Source organism: Capsicum annuum, chromosome 3 (genome assembly GCF_002878395.1).
Source record: "Capsicum annuum cultivar UCD-10X-F1 chromosome 3, UCD10Xv1.1, whole genome shotgun sequence".
Taxonomy (NCBI): domain Eukaryota; kingdom Viridiplantae; phylum Streptophyta; class Magnoliopsida; order Solanales; family Solanaceae; genus Capsicum; species Capsicum annuum.
In genome coordinates, this window is record NC_061113.1 from 234006385 (window position 1) to 234024789 (window position 18405).

The following is an 18405-nucleotide window of genomic DNA, read 5'->3' on the forward strand; positions in this document are numbered from 1 at the left end:
TTTTTTAACATTGAGATGAAAAACACCACCTTTGTATTGTAGGCACTAAGATTATCCAACAACATACAAACACATACATGTATATTGTAAAACAGGGCTTTGTATTTTGCTGCAGTGTACTGCAAGAAAAGACAGAGTTGGGCAAATTTGAGTTATCTGTTTACTTTAAAGACTAGTTAGGTAAGCAAATCATATAGGGAAACGATTGAATAAATAAGGAGACATAAAACTAGCATTTGAACCAGGAACCATGGTAACTTGTATTATGAAAGCTGAAGTAGAAAAAGTGAGGTAGGGACCGTAGGGTTAACTTATTAGTAATAGTAGGTAGAGTTGGACTTGGGTTTGGGGCTTTGGGCAATTGGGCTAAAGTATTGGTTGGGTTAGACATAGATTAAAATTTAGTTTTAGATTAAATTTCATAAAATATTTATATTTTATTTATAAATTATATATAAATAATTATAATATATACATATAAAATTTATCGGTTCGCTCCATCACCAAACCAAATAGCATCAGTTTTTTAAAATTTAAAGTCAAACCTAACTACCAAATCAAACGTTGATTTTTTTAATCGATTTGATTTTTAACCAAACTCATGAACACCCCTGGTAGAGATGGAGGCTACGAGGACGAAGATAAAGCTAATTGAAAGGTAGGACATAACTAATTTGGAATATCTAAACTTGTTTTTCTATTTTCACCAACAAAATTATTTTTCTTATTTTTAAAAATCTGAAAATGTTTTCCTATCATACTGAACACACCTAAATAGAATTGAAGTGGTTTCTCTTTTTGTTTCCACTGTAATTAAGTGGATGTCGTCAGATCCAACCAACTCGAATAGCCAATTATAATGGAGGTAGCTTTGCACTGGCAGCATAGTCAATTGTACTATCTACTGAAATATTTACTCTGTATTAACCATCAATGGAAATAGAAATATACATATACATGGTGAAATAATTTACTTTGGTCTTTGGTGGATCTGACCCATGACCAACGCCAGCAAACCTAACAAACATCTTGCTGGTTGACTTTGTCAATTAAGTACATAAAACTAAATTTCACCATATAGGGCCATAACTATTTAACAATTATAGTGGATGAACTCCCACTATCCTTACGTCAAAGTCTGCATTTCTATAACAACTAGAACTGCAAGGTCCGTGTCAGCACAGGTTCAATAATAAAATATGTGAATTGTAATTTTTAATTTTAAAATTTATGTTGAAGTAGGAAGTTTGAGCAATAGAATGCTTCCATTGGTACGATAAAATATACTTATAAAATATATTTCTGTAAATTTTTTATCAAACTTTTCTTTTGTATATATTCTTTCTATTGAAACGTAGGAGTCGTTTGTTATAGTGTATAAATTTTCTTTTTGAATAGAATATATTAGTAATATTTGTATTAGTAATGCTTCTATTTGTAAATGTTGGTATTATTTATGTTAACATTAATTCTTATACATTGTTTAACGTGCTGCATTAAAATTTATATATTTAAATAAAAGTTTTTTTTAAAAAAAAAAGAATTGCATATACATTTTAAGATTTATTCGAGATCTAGCACGGGTTCAATATATTAATTTTTATCCCAATTTATATGACACAAATAGAATTAAGATAATCAATCATACTTTTAATAGGTATTTAGATAATTTAATTTGTTAACTATTATAATTTATAATATTTTTTATGTAATTTTTAAATAATATGTATTATTTTTCTTGTCCAAACTTTTGTGGCATTGATAGTCAATTATATTTTAAAAATAATTTAAATTTTTAATTACTGGAATTTATAATGCTTTTCTTCTATTCCAATTTCAGTGACACTACTATAATTTCAAGAGTCGACCAAATATTTTATATCTTTTAAATCTTTTAAATTGTTAATTATTGTGATTTCTAGTATTTTTCATGTAATTTTTTTAAAAAAAATATATAACATATTAAATTATTTTTAGATATTTTAAGTGGTTAACTATTGTAATTTATAATATTTTTTATATAATTTTGTTTTTTTTGAACAATATATGCTACTCTCTTTGTCCAGAGTTTCTTGTCGGTATCCAATTATATTTTTTAAATAATTTAAATTTTTTATCATTGTAATTTATAATATTTTTTCTATTTCAACTTATGTGGAACAATGCTTAAATGACCATAATAATTAATTAGGGGTGATATAATAAAATGTAATTATTATTATTTATTATTTTTATTATGTATATGTGTTGATTCAAGAAGAATTTGAAAACATTTAGAAATGTGTTGAATGTTACAAATTTTAATAATCCATTTGGTGCTTCTTGATTTCTCTATATTTATCTCTTGTGTGTTTTTACTCTTTTGCCCTTTAAATACGTTACTCTTCTTTTCCAAATTTTTATGGCATTGATAGTCAATTATATTTTAAAAATAATTTAAGTTTTTAATTATTGTGATTTATAATACTTTTCCTCTATTCCAATTTCAGTGACACTAATATAATTTCAAAAGTCGACCAAATATTTTATATCTTTTAAATCTTTTAAGTTGTTAATTATTGTGATTTCTAGTATTTTTCATGTAATTTTTTTGAAATATATAACATATTAAATTGTTCTTAGATATTTTAACTTGTTAACTATTGTAATTTATAATACTTTTTTATATAATTTTTTTTGAATAATAGATGTTACTCTACTTGTCCAGAGTTTTGTGTCGACGATAACCAATTATATTTTTTAAATAATTTAAATTTTTTATCATTATAATTTATAATATTTTTCCTATTTCAACTTATGTGGCACAATGTTTAAATGATCATAATAATTAATTAGGGGTGATATAGTAAAATGTAATTATTATTATTTATTAATTTTATTATGTGTATGTGTTGATTCAAGAAGAAATTGGAAACATTTAAAAATGTGTTGAATGTTACAAATGGATGTTACCAATGTTAATAATCCATTTGTAACATTTGGTGCTTCTTGATTTCTCAACATTTATCTCTTATGTGTTTTTACTCTTTTGCTCTTTGAGTATATGTAGCAATTTTTTAATTATTTTTTAAATGTCATTAAAATTTTACTCTTTTTCCCTTTGAATACGTTACTCTTCTTGTCCAAATTTTTGTGGCATTGATAATCAATTATATTTTAAAAATAATTTAAGTTTTTAATTATTGTGATTTATAATACTCTTCTTCTATTTTATTTTCAGTGACATTAATATAATTTCAAGAGTTGACCAAATATTTTATATCTTTTAAATCTTTTAAGTTGTTAATTATTGTGACTTCTAGTATTTTTCATGTATTTTTTTGAAATATATAACATATTAAATTATTTTTTTCTATTTCAACTTATGTGGCACAATGCTTAAATGACCATAATAATTAATTAGAGGTGATACAGTAAAATTACGATTGAAACAGACATGTCATAAATGTCTATTTTATTTTTTACTTAAATATTATTAATTTTTTAATATATAAATAACTTATAGTAATTAATTAGGAGCAGTATAATAATTAATTAGGAGTGATATGATACAATTACTGTTGAAGCAGAAATGTCATAAATATCTATTTTATTTTTTAATTAAATATTATTAATTTTTTAATATATAAATAACTTATAATAACTAATTAGGTGTGATATAATAATTAGTCAGGGGTGATATAGTACAATTACGTTTGAAACAAACATGTCATAAATATTTATTTGAATTTTTAATTATATATTATTAATTTTTAATATATAAATAATTTATAATAATTAATTATATGTGGGCTCCATCATATTCAATAGGAGCAGCATCAATGGCAAAGTGGTAATTTATTGAAATGACATGAGTTGTAATTAATTCAAAATGGAAGGACTTTTCTTATAGTTGTTGATAAGGTCCAAACATTAAAACACAAAACCTAAACAAACTAATCTTGCAAAGTATTTTATAGACCTTAGTATCCTAAAACTTTGTTTTAATACCCACAAGCTAACATGTCAAAACCATCATTTCTAATATATAGAAAAGAAAAGAAATAGAAAAATAATATTTTTTAAATAATTTAAATTTTTAATTATTATGTAAAACTTTTTCTACTCCAATTTAAGTGACATGATACTTAGATGACCATAATAATTAATTAGAGATGATATAGTAAAATCACGATTGAATATATTAGGAAAAAATTAAATTAGATGAAATTGTATTAACAAATAAGAAAGAAAGTAAATTATATGTTTGATATGAAATTAAATAAAAAAACAAAATTTATTTAATTGCATCAATTATAATTAATTTTTACAATAAATTATCATCCTACTAATCAATTTACTTAAATATATTTGAAACAATTTTATACATAAAAAAGATAAATAAGATTGAAAAATTAATGGAAGATAAAGGGCCCACATGTGTGGAAATATATGTGTGTGACATTATGGTAAATTTCTTCAATGACATTACTTGTAATTAAAGAGAAAAGAATGGATTTTTATTCAAACTTTTGATGAAGTTACAAAATCTAAGCATAAAAAATAATTGAATTGAACTTATAATTTATTGTAATGACATTTTTAAAGACAAAAAACTATCATGTTGAAATCACCTCTTCTATAATATAATGAAAAACCCGCAAATTAAAACAAAAAAAGCTGAACAATAACCCAAGGAGAAACAGCAAATAAGAACAAAACGCTGAACAATAACCCAAGGAGAAAAGCATATATACAAGAGGGCAGCCTAAGATCACCAACCGATCAAAGAAACTAGCTGATATACCGTTAAAAGATGTATTCTCCATTTCTCTGCAAGCACCAGAAATTTCTTATAAATGGCAAACTTGCAGTGAGCCAGTCATACAAAAGATAGTTACAGATTGCAAATCCCCAATCAGATGAATTATCGTATCTACATCATGTACAATGTTGAATTTGCACTAAACAGCTAACAATGAAATGCATCTATGTTTAAGGCTCAAGTATGTTTCTAGTTTTGCCATCAGAGGGTCTGTTGTTTCTTTCAGTCCATAACAGTGCAACCAATGTATGATATTCCACAACAAGAATTCATGAACTTTTTCCCACGTATTGCAAAATCCCTATTCGCAGGTGGATTTGGTGTTGTCCAAGTTATGCCACGTATTGCAAAAAAAATTCACACAAAATGCACCTACTGCAAAGCTGAAAAATCATTTTTCTGTAGGAAGCCGTCACAGAGCTCTGTTGCAACAAATCTTAGCAACACAACTGACAAAGAAGCCTTCTCCCAGTGGTCGATGTTGAATTTGAATGTTGATCATCCTCCTGGAGGACATTTCAGTGGGAAATGATATTTGACTCTTGAATATGAGGTGGAAGGGTGTGTTTGGTATGAAGGATGGTCCTTGGTCCTGAGCCGGGGGTCTATCGGAAACAACCTCTCTACCCCCGTCGGGGTAGTGGTATGGACTGCGTACATTTTACCCTCCCCAGACCCCACTATGTGGGAATATATTGGGTATGTTGTTGTTGAATATGATGACCCCTACTTTCACCAAAGCCGAAACCTCAAATATTGCTAAACGAAGCTGTGAAATGCCGGAGTGAAAAAATTGACTTTTTATGGTTATTGCCAGTCACCTTGTAAATATGTCATCCTGTAAAGTAGCAAAGCAAGATAGCAGCATATAAACAAACACTGGATCGAGCGCCAAGTGGAATTCAAAGCACAAGGAAACGGGAAACATACAGCAAGAGTAGCTTTCTGATGAATTCGAAATAAACAGCAGCAAGGCACAGATGACAAGATCCACTAATTTTCAGAACGAAGAAAGTCCCGACACCTCTGGCATCAAGCACTTTCAACAAAAAGGCATCCTTTCTTTTGCAATAACAGAGGGGCAAATTGAACAACAGGTTACTAACTTTAATGCGGTTAGACACCCCTGATTTGGCTGTGGAATATTCCTCTTCGGGTAACACTATCAGAAAAAACAGATGCAGATAGGTGGAAGTAAAACACCAGATGTCTGACTCCAAGCCAGTTCAACCAAATAGGACCTTACTTTCGAAAGATCAGACATGATACTAGACTATATATTACTCACAATGATACAGCAGGGTAGTCACACTTCAACATGGTTACAAGACACCAACTGATTTGGCTGCTGTTAGATTCTTCCACAGAACTATCCTGGTTCAAGAGTTCAAGGCTTATAGCTGAATCTATTTGTTCAAAGTCTAGACCTTGTGAAGGACCAGGGATCTGCTGAATAAGGAAAAAAAAAACTCAGTTAGAAACTCATGATTCTGCTGCAAATGAATCAAGACAGATAACAAAATATCAATGAAATAAGCTATATGTCAACTCTCCTGACTGTAAATGTTTGAGTTCCTGCAAAAGTAAAACCATTTTAGGATGCCTTATATGAACAAGTTCAAAAAGCAAATAAAAACAGAGTTAAGAGGAGACTAGAGCAACAGTATGAAATAAAATGGAGATTTCATCTAAAACCTGCCAAAGACATAGGGAATTAAAATCATAAAAAAAGTAGGCGAGCTTTAATGAGCTCACTGAAAAGAGTGTTCTTCATCTGATGGTGCAAGTTCCTGTAGGAAAGGAAAAAAGGCATATAGTTCCACTGAAAGGATACATAAAAACCTCCCAAAGTTAATCACAGTGGTTCGTAGGCAACTTAAGAAGTCCAGAAAGCCAACACAGGCATTTGACAACCCAAAGAAGGGATAATTGTAACTACTCAGGTAAAAAGTGACTAGACAGTAAAACCAAATAAAGGTTATACAAAATGCAGCACTATATATAGTCAAAGCCTTCACGTGACATCAACTCAGGCGCATATCAGCGTTTTAAGACATAATTTTGTTACTCCTAAACAGTTATATAGAGCTACAGTCCATAGGAATGTAGAATATAAGTCCTCCTACAAAATGGCAAGACAATCAAGTCTGCCATGCAAATTATGAAATTGTTACTAATCCTGTCCTAAAAGACAGGACATTTAAACAAATGAAAGGATGGAAATTTATTCAATCTAGTTCATGTCCATGCCATCTCCAACTTGACTGCAAATGGGACTAACAGCAGTGAAAGATCTCTCAAATGGTGATGGGTGGAAATGGGCATCCCTTCTGCGCTTAAAGGCACAGCTATCAGAAGGGGAACTATCAGCATCAAACTTCCTCCGTACACCTCTCACAGCCTGCACTTCAGCTTGTGTTAATGGGAAAATCTGTCTGCTAACTCTGCAAAGAGAGTTATGGTTATCATATAATATTCGCTGGTTACAGTTTTTGTCGCAAATGTGTGTCAGCCCAGTTAGACGGCAGCGGTACATATTCCCACACACATGTTCATTTTCACATTTCGAATCACACTTGTGAACAGGGTTTGGGCCATCTTGGCCAAGAATAGTTGACAGATATATAACATTTGTAGGCACTGCTACCATAGATTTTCCAAGTACCTCCATTGGTTCAGTTATTCAGAAAACTTGAGTTTGAGAAGATATGCACACCCCACTCGCCTTGCCCCGGATGCTCTGCAGACTTGACAAATAAGATCCGTCAAGATTGGTGGGAGGATCATGGAATATAATTGATTGTTTTCCTATGGAAACTGAAAAGCAACATTCAGGTAGTGAAGACCTCAGCAAAGAAACATAAAATCAAAGAGCTTAGCTTTATATTCGAGCAATTACTAAAGGAGACTCCCAGAAAGTCTTATGCCCACCCCAAGCTGGAGTTGTACACCAGAAGGGCGATAGAACTTCATAAGGAAAGGAAAAGGAGTGTGTTTTAGTCAACAACACCAGGAAATTGACTATTAACTGGCCACAGTAAAGACCTTGATTCAAAAGATATCATCTTAGCTTTGTTAATTTACAGATCTAGAGTTAGACAGGCAAAGTTAGCCCATAAAATCATAACATGCCCAAATTTACTTTGATTATTGACCTGTCTATTTATAAGCGCAGCCCAATTGAGACCAACAAAATTTGGGCTATATCTAGCTCAAATAATCATGAGAAACCTAATCAATTTTTTTTCAAAATTTGATATGTTATATACAAACATAACAAAGAAAAATTATAATTTAGTTAGGTATTAAAAAATATAAAAGAAACACATAAAACAATAATGTTTGTTTACATGTATTTTATGAAAGTGTTTCTTTCTAAAGTTAGGTGTACTACTTTTTCACCAGCAAATTTTAACAGTAAAACCTCTAAATTACACCTAAAACAAAAGATCCAGGTCAAAATTGACCAAACAAGGCGTAAATAAACAGTAAAAAATCCCAATTTCAGCTCAACCGTCCAAATTTTCCTCTCCACAACCATTTACGTGAGCATTACAACCAAATCTGAAGAACTACAACATAATTATCATGAAAGCGATAAAGAAAATCACAACTAGCTAATTCTCAGACAAAATCACACATTAATACAACAAAATATCAGGGGAAAAACAGCAAAAAAGTTGAAAAAATATAGAAAAACCATGAAATATAAGAGCAAAGTTATGAAATGTCAGAAAAAAAAAACAGCAGAAAAAAGGGAAAAGCAGAGCAAATCCACAAAATATTAGAAAAAAATAGCAAATCCATGAAATATCAGAAAAAACAGAGCAAAGTAATGAGATATCAGGAAAAAAAAAGCAGAAAATAGGGAAAAGCAGAGCAAATCCACAAAATATTAGGAAAAAATAGCAAATCCATGAAATATTAGAAAATAACAGCAGGAAATAGAAAAAAACAGAGCAAAACCATGAAATATCAGCAAAAAATAGAATTAAAACACAGCATCACCATGAACTATCAGAAAAAAAAAGCAGAAAATAGAAAATAACAGAGCAAATCCATGAAACAAAAGAACAAAAGAAGAAAAAAACTTACATGTACTGGAAATGGAAACCTGACAAGCTCTTCCTCCGCTCTCTCTCTCTCACACACTTCTCACTGACTTTCTCTCTCTCGGAGACTTTTTCAGCGCAATGCCCTATACTGAAGCAAAGAAATGGGGAGACTATGAAAGAGTATTTATAGAATAAATCAGTGGGACACACGGATAAGGTGTTGATCCGATTCTCGTGTAGACGATGCACGTAAATGTAAATTCACATGAAATTCACCTCAAATGAAATTTAATTTTGTCCTTTTCTGCAATTTGTTAGAGTATTATTTTTTCTCCCTTTTTTGCAATTTATTAAAGTGTGTTAAAGCTTCAATGGATGCAATACGGCGTTGTATTAGTCCTGTTACTATTACGTCTCAAACGGAAGCTCCATCTTCTGTCACGTGCCCCACGCTCTTGGGCTCTTCTCTAATTTTTATTATTGTTTCTCTTTATTTCGTTTTGATTTTTTTTTTATGTCCATGTCATATATTTTCTTTTTTATTTGGCAATTTTTTTACTTCAATTTTTTACCTAATATATTTAAGATTATAAGATCAAAAGATATTTATTATGCGTATTTTTAGTTTACAACTATAGTTTTAATGAAATTTTAGAAATGAAGTCTGAAGAAAGTAAAATGCATACCTAATAACAATCTCGTAGAGGTCGAATGACCGATTCTGAAAAATAATATTAATACTTTTAGTTTAAGAATAATAAAAAATTTATTTAATAAATTTCTTGTCAAATTACAATTACAACCGCATAGAGGTTGAGTGACAGCTTTTGAAAAATAATGATACTTTTAATTTAATAACAAAAGATTTTAAAAATTTTCTATTTTATATACTTGGTGTGAAATTAAAATTTGATAAATAAATTTAGGTGGAGGGTATTATATTGTTTATATTGTTCCTTTTTTGGTGGGAGCTTTTTGTCGAGGTCGTCGTCGGTTAGTAACGTTAGAGTAGACTTTCCAAAAGGGCAAAAGTAGAGTTGAAAGACCTAACGGTGCTTGACACGTGTTGGGTATAACGGTGTGTTTGGGAGCGTGGCCTTTGTCTCGCTTGTTCAGCAACAACCCGTTTTTATCGTGTTTATTTATAGGAAAAAATACGTTAACATACTTAAGTATTAAGTTATAAAAAATAATAATATTTTTATCAAATTACATTTTGTAATATATTTGTATGTATTTGTATTTTTGTAACAACAGTTTGCAAGAATACAAAAAACATATCGATCATAAGGCAGTAAAAATCATATGTATTTATATTTTTGTAGCAGCAGGTTGCAAAAATATAAAATACAACTTGTTATATTGTGTAATTATAAAACCGTTGCTATAAAACTCATAATAAAATGAATAAGTATGTTATTTTTGAATTTTGCCCTTTATTTATAAGTGGATCCGAGTATTGGGCTTCTACCCATCACTTTTATGACCCAATTCTAAAGGGGCCTCATCCCCATCGCCCATCGGTATTAATTTCTCCGGGCAGCTAGTTTTTACAGCATCATTTAATGGCGCAATTATTTTTCAAAAATATTTTATATTCATGGTCAGCATAGGCAAAATTCAGAAAATTAGTGTCCTGGACTCTTCCTTCTTCTACTACTTAATAAAATTAAAGTATAAATAACATAAATACCAATCCTTTTGAAAGTAATTACACTCTCTCCCACTTTTTAAATTATTTTACTTTCTCTCCCTATTAATATACATAACATAGTCGACATATACATAACATTCTGTGTATATATTGGGATTTTTGTAATATATTTAGGGAATTGAAATTTTTTGTAATATTGAAAACATAAGTTGTGTATTTGTGTAATTTTTAGAAAATTAAATGCAGTATACGCAAAATTGAGAAAATTAATGTCCTGGACTCTTCCTTCTTCTACTACTTACTTAATTACAATTTATGATTTTCTTTTTTTCGGTAATAATGAAAGTTTTCGAATCTATAACTATTGAAATATAATATGTTTGAATAAGTACAATTGAATTTTATGTATAAAAAATGAATTTAAATTGAATTTTATGTTTAAAAAATGAATTTAAATTGAATAATATGTTTAAAGAGATTGATAATATTAACATAAATAAATATTGATAGTGCAAACTTCAAACCCACCTCACCCCACCCCACCCCAGAAAAAGAAAAAAATAATAATTCAATTTCAAGTGATTATTCATACGAAAACAACAAACTTATTCAATGTATTTCACATACTGGTTTTGGGTGGAGTTTACACCTTATCTCTATCTCAAAGGTGTTTGAAAGACTCTCAACTCAAAATAAAAATAATTTTAAAAAGTATATAATAGAAGTATAAAAGACAGTAAATAGTAAAAATGATAATACAAAAATAATAGAATAATAATAGTAATAATAATAATATTACAATCGAACTACACGGAACAATAAAGAGAAACATAAAGAATAAGAAACTATAAGGTAGTCATAAAACTACTAGTAAAGCAACAAGATAGTGCACTCGTAAATATGCATTTCTCTTTACTAACATTATACTCTAATTCATTTTCTCCACATCTTTCTATCTATGGTCATGTCTTCAATAAGTGATAACTGCGTCATGTCAGTTTTAATCACTTCCTCCTTTATATTCCCTCAATCCCATTTTACTCGTCCCAAATTGGATGACACAACTATTAAAAAAAATAAAAAATAACATGACTAGTTTACCATAGTATCCCTATTAAATGATATCTACATTTTAATTTAAAGAAAAAACAATTAATGCAAAGGGTAAAATATGAAGAAAAAAAAATGTCTTATCTTGATAAGTAAAAAAAGACAAGTAAAATGGGACACCAAATTAGAAAATTTGGGACGGATAAAATGGAACGAAGGGAGTACTTCTTTGGTCTACCTCTACTTCTCGTGAATTCATCTATAACCAACTTCTCACGCATTAATGCATCCTCCCATTTCATGCCTAAACCATATCATCCATCACAACACCCTCACATCCACCACTTTTGTGTTTCTAATATGAGAGTTTTTGAACTATCCAACACTTCGCTCTATACAACATAACTGATCTAACAATCATGTAAAACTCACCTTTAAATTTAGGTGACACTTTCTTATTACACAAATCTATCAATACAAGCCAAAAGTGACATCTTCATTAATTATTATTTTTTTTATTATTATAAAACCAAAATACTTGAAAACTACCTCTCTCTTTTAGATGACCTCCCCTGTCAAACCAGTAAAATCCAATAAAGTGCACTTTATTTATTTAAAATATCCATTACAATCGAGGGGTATTTCTGAGAAATCATAAGATATTTTAGGTATAGCCTGAAACCCTACATTTCCGCCGCAATTCCCGATCCCGATCCCAATCCCATTTCCAATTTCCAAGTTCAAAGTTCCAGGCTCCAGCTCCCTCGACGATGGATCCTGAAATTCGAACAATTGTTCCTTTTAACTCTCACCTCAATATAGTAATTTTATGTTATACTTTTCATTTACTTTTCGGTTTCTATAACTCTTATCTGATTTGATACTGTCAGTAGAACAACTAATTGAACGCCATGCTCTTACAAAAATATATGGGGCTGATCTTGATGATCTATCGTCTTAACTCTTTTCTGTTTGTTATACTAGTCTAAAATTATTCACCTGTACTTCTTATGGTTTGCTCTTGATTAATCTGTTGGTTTAGAATTTTAGATAGCTTTTGGCTATAGATTTTGTACCAGATTTTGAAAATCTGTTTTCAAATATCTGTTTGGCCTTGGATTTTGGACCAGGTTTTGAAAATCTGTTTTTAGAAAATTTTCAAGTTCCAAAAACTGGTCTTTTCACTTTCAGTCACAGAAGTTCAAAAATTTTCCAGGTAAAATACTCATGTCCAAACATAAATTCAAGTTTCAAATATCACTGCTTCAAAAACTCAAAATTTCAAGTTTCAACTTCAAAATCTATGGCCAAAGTGAAGCTTAGTTTTGGTTATCTTTTGTAATTAGCAGAAATGAGTGAAAATGTTTATTAGTACTGTTTTTTATGTTACTTTTGATATCTTTTTGCTGTGGATACTTTTCCTATTTTGCTGCATTCTCACCATAGCTTTTTATCTAACCTGTATTTGGAAACGGTCTTTGGGGTCTTGTGTTGGGCAACGTGCAATTTTCTGTGGATGTCGTACCGTTGTTATTTTATTGTGTTCTAGGATTTTCATACTGTTGTATGTTGTCTTCTAACTTGAGCTGGGGATCTATCGAAAACAACCTCTCTATCTCTTTAGAGGTAGTGGTATGGACTGTGTACACTCTATCCTCCCCAGACCCCACTATGTGGGAATATACTGGGTATGTTGTTGTTGCTGTATTTGGAAACCATTTTCTTGAGCTGAGGTTGTATCGGAACAACTTCTCTACCTCACACAAGGTGGGGGTAAGGTCTGCGTACACCCACCCTCCCCAGATCCGACTTGTGGGATTATACTGCGTGTGCTGTTATTGTAAGTTTGACATTTGTGTCAGACTCCGCAGAAGGGAGGTAAATCGTAAACTAGTGTAATCAAATCTGTTCTATTTTGGTTGGTTGTCCATATTGTTGGGTTTATTCCTTATTGTTGTGCCGAATGCCATTTTGCAAGCATTGGTGATTATTGTTTTAGCTGCTAGTTTGAATCTTTGTGCATTTACAATTGTAGTGGTTCACTGTATGTATTGTTGGGTGATTCCACTGGAATGGTGCAGTTGTACATAGTCAGAATCCGATGATGAATGCTTATATTGCAAGTGCCGAATGACGCTTCTACCAAAGTTGGGTGTTTGATTTGATAAAGGTTTCTGAGGATTCTTTTCCCTTAATTGTTTCAAATGATCAACTACACCTAAATCCGTAATTACTTAGTGTCTGGATTTATTCCATTGTGTCCAAGTCCATTCAGGGTAGCTCATCATGTTTAGACTATTTTACGTTGGCCGTCAATATACCACAAGCCTCCTGTTTTATATGTGTGTCAAAACGGCAAATATTTTTGTATGCTTGTTTACTTAAAATGCATGGTTCAACTATGAAGCCGTTGATACCTAGCATAAAGGATATAATTGATTTCAAAGAATTAAACATCGTCTCCTCATTCTTTTTCTGTTAATTGCATAGTTCAGTCATTTATGCCCCCTCTCCTTTCTAATTCCTGGAATTTCAATAAAAGGGCAGCCCTGTGCACTAAAGCTACCGCTATGAGCGGTGTCCGGGGAAGGGTCCCACCACAAGGGTGTATCGTACGCAGCCTTACCTAGCATTTCTGCTAAAGGCTGTTTAATTCCAGGAATTCCAATGAGGAATGCTAATGTTGGAAGTGCCAAATACATATTTCAACTTGCAGAACATTTGATCCTAGAATATAAATACAGTCCCTTGATTCATTCTTGCCTAAATGCATTTTTCCCCTTCCTGGTTAGTGACATAGAGTAGTAGTATCGAAAAAGAGAAGAGTCTTTTCATTTCCTGCTCCCTCTACTTTATAGTACCATTCTCTCTTGTCTGATGTTTTGCAATTGATGCTAGATTTGATTTCCAGCGAATCTTTTATCAATCACAAGTCTCAAAAGCCTGAATAGTAAAGTTAATGGTATCATATGAAAGCACCTATTGATTTCTGAACTAGCAGCTCCATAAAGTTCACCAGCCTTGTGCGCAATGACATCAGGTATCCGATCCTGAGCGTTGTGCACAATGACATCAGGTATCTGATCCCGAACCTTGTGCGCAATGACATTGGGTGTCTGATCATGAGCCGTGTTCAGGAGACTTGTGCACAATGCCATCATGTATCTGATCTTGAGCCTTTCTGCCATATTGATCATTTAATCGTCCTGCGGTTGTGTAAGTCTGAAAATAAGATGTATACTATAAAAAATCCACTGTTGTAACTTGTGATGGGATCTTATTAACCTTTTGGCAGTCTACTAGTTAGTTATTGTCACTGTTGCACTTGGCTCTGGGCACGTGAGGTTTCGTACCAAATGATTGGACAACAAATTAATTAAAGGGTGCTGTTAAGTGACTCGAAGAGCATTTGATTCGAATGACTAGAAATTTGTAGAAAGACTACTTGGACTTTGGCCCAAAATCACCATCCTTTCAAAATGCAAAACCACCTACTTTTAAGCACCAAAACCTTTTATTTTTCCCTTCAAAAACAAAATCACTTTGACTTTTATTTTTTATTTTTTATTATTCTTTCATATTTTTCTTATTTCAGATTTTTTATTATTCTTTCATATTTACTCTTTATATTTTTACTTTTTCATTCTACTTTTTCCTTACTTATTCTAAGCTCTCTCGTCTAATTTGAAATCTTTTAATCGTCATTTTTGATTTGTATTGTATATTTTTTCTTCCAATACTTCTATCTCTTTAATTATTTTACTATATAGATTTTTTAACTTTTTATTTTTTTTTTGTAATTTTGAATGTTCCATATATGTAATCTACAAAATTCCTCTTATAATTTTTTTTTTTCAAATGAATCCAATATAACAAAAATATTTAAGAGAAATCACAAATGAAATTTTTGGAATTGAAAATAGTGATAGTTAAGTCACTAAATTTATAGTCAATATAAATCCAAATATGATTACTTTTAAAGTTAGATTCATTTTTATTTTGTTTGCAAAACAAAAGAAAATTGCCTTTAAATAGCAATTCAATTGATAGTTATCAACGTGATATTTCAACTGTAAATTAATTAAGTTTGACTTGAAAATTTTAGTGTAATTTTTATCTTGACTCTAAATAAATTCGTATGTTGAGTTTATATAGATTTGATTAAAAATTCAACAGTATGCAAAGATTAAGTAAATAAATAAAAATTATTGGGATCGTCACATAATGTTATTCTAACAAACTGGTCAAAAAAATTATAATAATTGAATCACGATTTGGGGATTAGAAAGCCGCGATAAAATATAAATTTGTTTTAGTTAAATTATATTTAATATTTTGAAAGTATTTTTATGTTATTTCACTAAAATTATAAAGTATTTTCATAATTATTTTATCTAAGAAAATTAATTAGCTTATAAAAATTGAAGCCAATTTTTTTTTTTCAATATATTGTTTATTTTTTTTTTTTACTTCATCTCACAAAAAATAAATATTAAAAAGAAAAAAACTACATAGCTGAACAAACATAAACTCTTAATTATTTTATTTAGCGTAAATTTTAATTAATTACAATTCAAACGATATCTAATAGTAATAGAAGAGGGAGTGAAATGATTTATAATTCATTGTCTCTCTTTCCAATTAAGTGCATCCATATAAATGCGAACTATAAAATAGATACAAATAGAATTGCATCAACGAATAGAAAAATATAAATGATGGTGCAAATACAATAAGTGATTGTGTTATTTTCATTATCATTCATGATTTATGCTTGACGTATCCATATTTTTAAAAAATACAAAAAAAAAAAACATAAAATAGAACAAAAAAGGAGAAAGGAAAGAAAAATTTAAAAAGAAAAAATTTTCCAAAAAAAAAAAGAGAAATAGAAGTAAGAGATAGAAGAGAGAAAAAATAAAAAAAAATGAAACAAAAACAGAAAAAAGAAAAAAAAAAAAGGAGGGAAAACTCACAAAAGAAAAAAGACTGAGGAAAAAGTATCCCAAAAAACATATTTTTTAAAAAAAGAAGGTAAAAGCGAAAAAGAAAAAAAAAAGGAGCAAAAAGTACCTAAAATTGAAAAAAAAAAATTGAGAAGAAGAAAAAGAAAGAGCAATAAAAGTTAGAGATAAAAAAGAGTGAAAAAATAAAAAGAAAAAAGAAAACGAAAAGAGAAAAAAATTTAAAAAGATTGCATTTAACTGTTCTCGTTGTATTTATATCTTATATCAAATAAAGTAGGTTGATACATTCACTTAATATGATAATTTTGAAGTTAGATTATGGTTCTTCCAATTTGCTGAAATGTAGGCTATTTTCTGAAAAATTTTCACTTGGAAAATATATATAAGAGTGAATTAAGTTCTTAGAGGTTAATAATTGTGTTGACTAAAAATTTAAAATATTTTTATATATTTTCGTTAAAATATATATTAATAATTTGTCAAAATTAAACTCAAAAGAAATTTCAAAGGTAGTATCTTTTAAAAAAATTTCACTTAATCTCATAAAAATAAATTTTTAAAATATACATAAGATGAAGTTGATTTATTAGAAGTCAATAATAGTGTGAACTAAAACCTTAAAATATTTTTTATATTATTTCACTTAAGTATTTTAAATAGTTGATCAAAATTAAACTCAAAAAATTATCAAGTCAATTATTATAATAATTATTATCATCATCATCATTAAAAAATTTTAAGAAGTGAAATTGAGTAATTAGAAGTCATCATTTGTGTTGGCAAGTCATAAAATTTACAAATTAAGACTCGATTTAACCTAGTATATACTGAATCAACATTTCCTAAATAGAAGTCGACCATTTATGTTGACTATAGTGACAAATTGACACATGATTCAATCCTAACATAGATTGAATCAATATTTCCCATTTAGAAGTTAATCTTTTTAGAGAAAATGGACAAAAGCTCCCCAAACCTTTACCCCAAATCTCAACTGCACACCTATACTTTGCGGGGGTCCTATGACCTCCCTGAACTATTTTAAAGTGGAATATTTACACCCCAAAAACTGACGCCCAGACATTATTTCAGACAGTGAGCTGCACTCGCTGTTACGTAAATCCACGTAATATTACTTTTTTTAATATAAAAAATTTATTACTTCTATTTATTATATTTTTTTCTTTGTATTCTTTTTTAATTTCCTTTCAATTTCATTACTTTTTTCCATTTATTTCATGTTCTTCCACAATAATGATTCTCCATTTTTTTTTTCTTTCTCTTCATTTGATTTTTTTCAATCTCAAACCGTTGTTAAATCTCAAACCTTTGTTAAATAGTAAATTCAAAGTCGACTATTAAACTCAAAGTTTAGAAAAAAAATTATTTCAAGAACGAAAATTTACACGGCTTCACACATTTGCTTCAGGAACAAATTTTTTCATTTTTGTATTCGTTATGTGAGTTCAATTGCAAATTTGTTGTTCAATTGGAACTCAAGAATTACTAGTTTTTTCAAGAAAGGTGATGTCGAGGAAGCACGCAAATTGTTTGACGAATGCCCCAAAAAGAATATAGGAACTGTATGATTTCTGGGTATGTAAGAAATGGGATGTTAGATTATGCTCAACAAATGTTTGATACAATGCCGAGCAGAAATATCATTTTCAATCTTGTTCCTTTTTCTTTCCTTTTTATTTTTTTTAATTTCTCAGCTATGAAAATTGATGTTGAATTTATGATTGTGAAAAAATTTGGTGTTGATTTTGATTATGGTGCTGATTTGATTGTTTCAATTTCAAGAAATGTGGATTTGAATGATGATTAATGGTTTGAGATTAAAAATTCAATCGATGTAAAGTTAAAAGATTTCAA

General features: G+C 29.7%; 1 protein-coding gene and 1 long non-coding RNA gene across 5 annotated transcripts; one reads left to right on the top strand and one right to left on the bottom strand.

Annotated features, from left to right (window-relative positions):
- Window positions 1-4783: 4783 nt before the first annotated feature.
- On the bottom strand, window positions 4784-9175 carry LOC107862976. 4 transcript variants are annotated; one of them, XM_016708706.2, is made up of 4 exons: window positions 8900-9175; window positions 6093-7551; window positions 5735-5966; window positions 4784-5642 (listed from the first exon to the last, which is right to left on the bottom strand). In XM_016708706.2, exon 2 carries the CDS (start codon window positions 7473-7475, stop codon window positions 7038-7040), a length of 438 nt encoding a protein of 145 aa, XP_016564192.1. In that variant the 5' UTR covers window positions 7476-7551; window positions 8900-9175; the 3' UTR covers window positions 4784-5642; window positions 5735-5966; window positions 6093-7037. The 4 variants fall into 4 exon arrangements, with proteins under 4 accessions (XP_016564192.1, XP_016564190.1, XP_016564193.1 ...); XM_016708704.2 differs by having other exon boundaries at window positions 5735-7551; XM_016708707.2 differs by having other exon boundaries at window positions 5735-7544; window positions 8900-9060.
- Window positions 9176-12080: 2905 nt separating this feature from the next.
- On the top strand, window positions 12081-14876 carry LOC124897106. Its single transcript, XR_007053717.1, has 2 exons — window positions 12081-12384; window positions 13599-14876. It is a non-coding gene; the product is annotated as an uncharacterized LOC124897106 (long non-coding RNA).
- The last annotated feature ends 3529 nt before the right edge of the window (window positions 14877-18405 follow it).

Bases quoted from the DNA above. Each gene is read 5' to 3' on its own strand.
- LOC107862976 (XM_016708706.2), bottom strand. From the start codon at position 7,475: ATGGAGGTACTTGGAAAATCTATGGTAGCAGTGCCTACAAATGTTATA.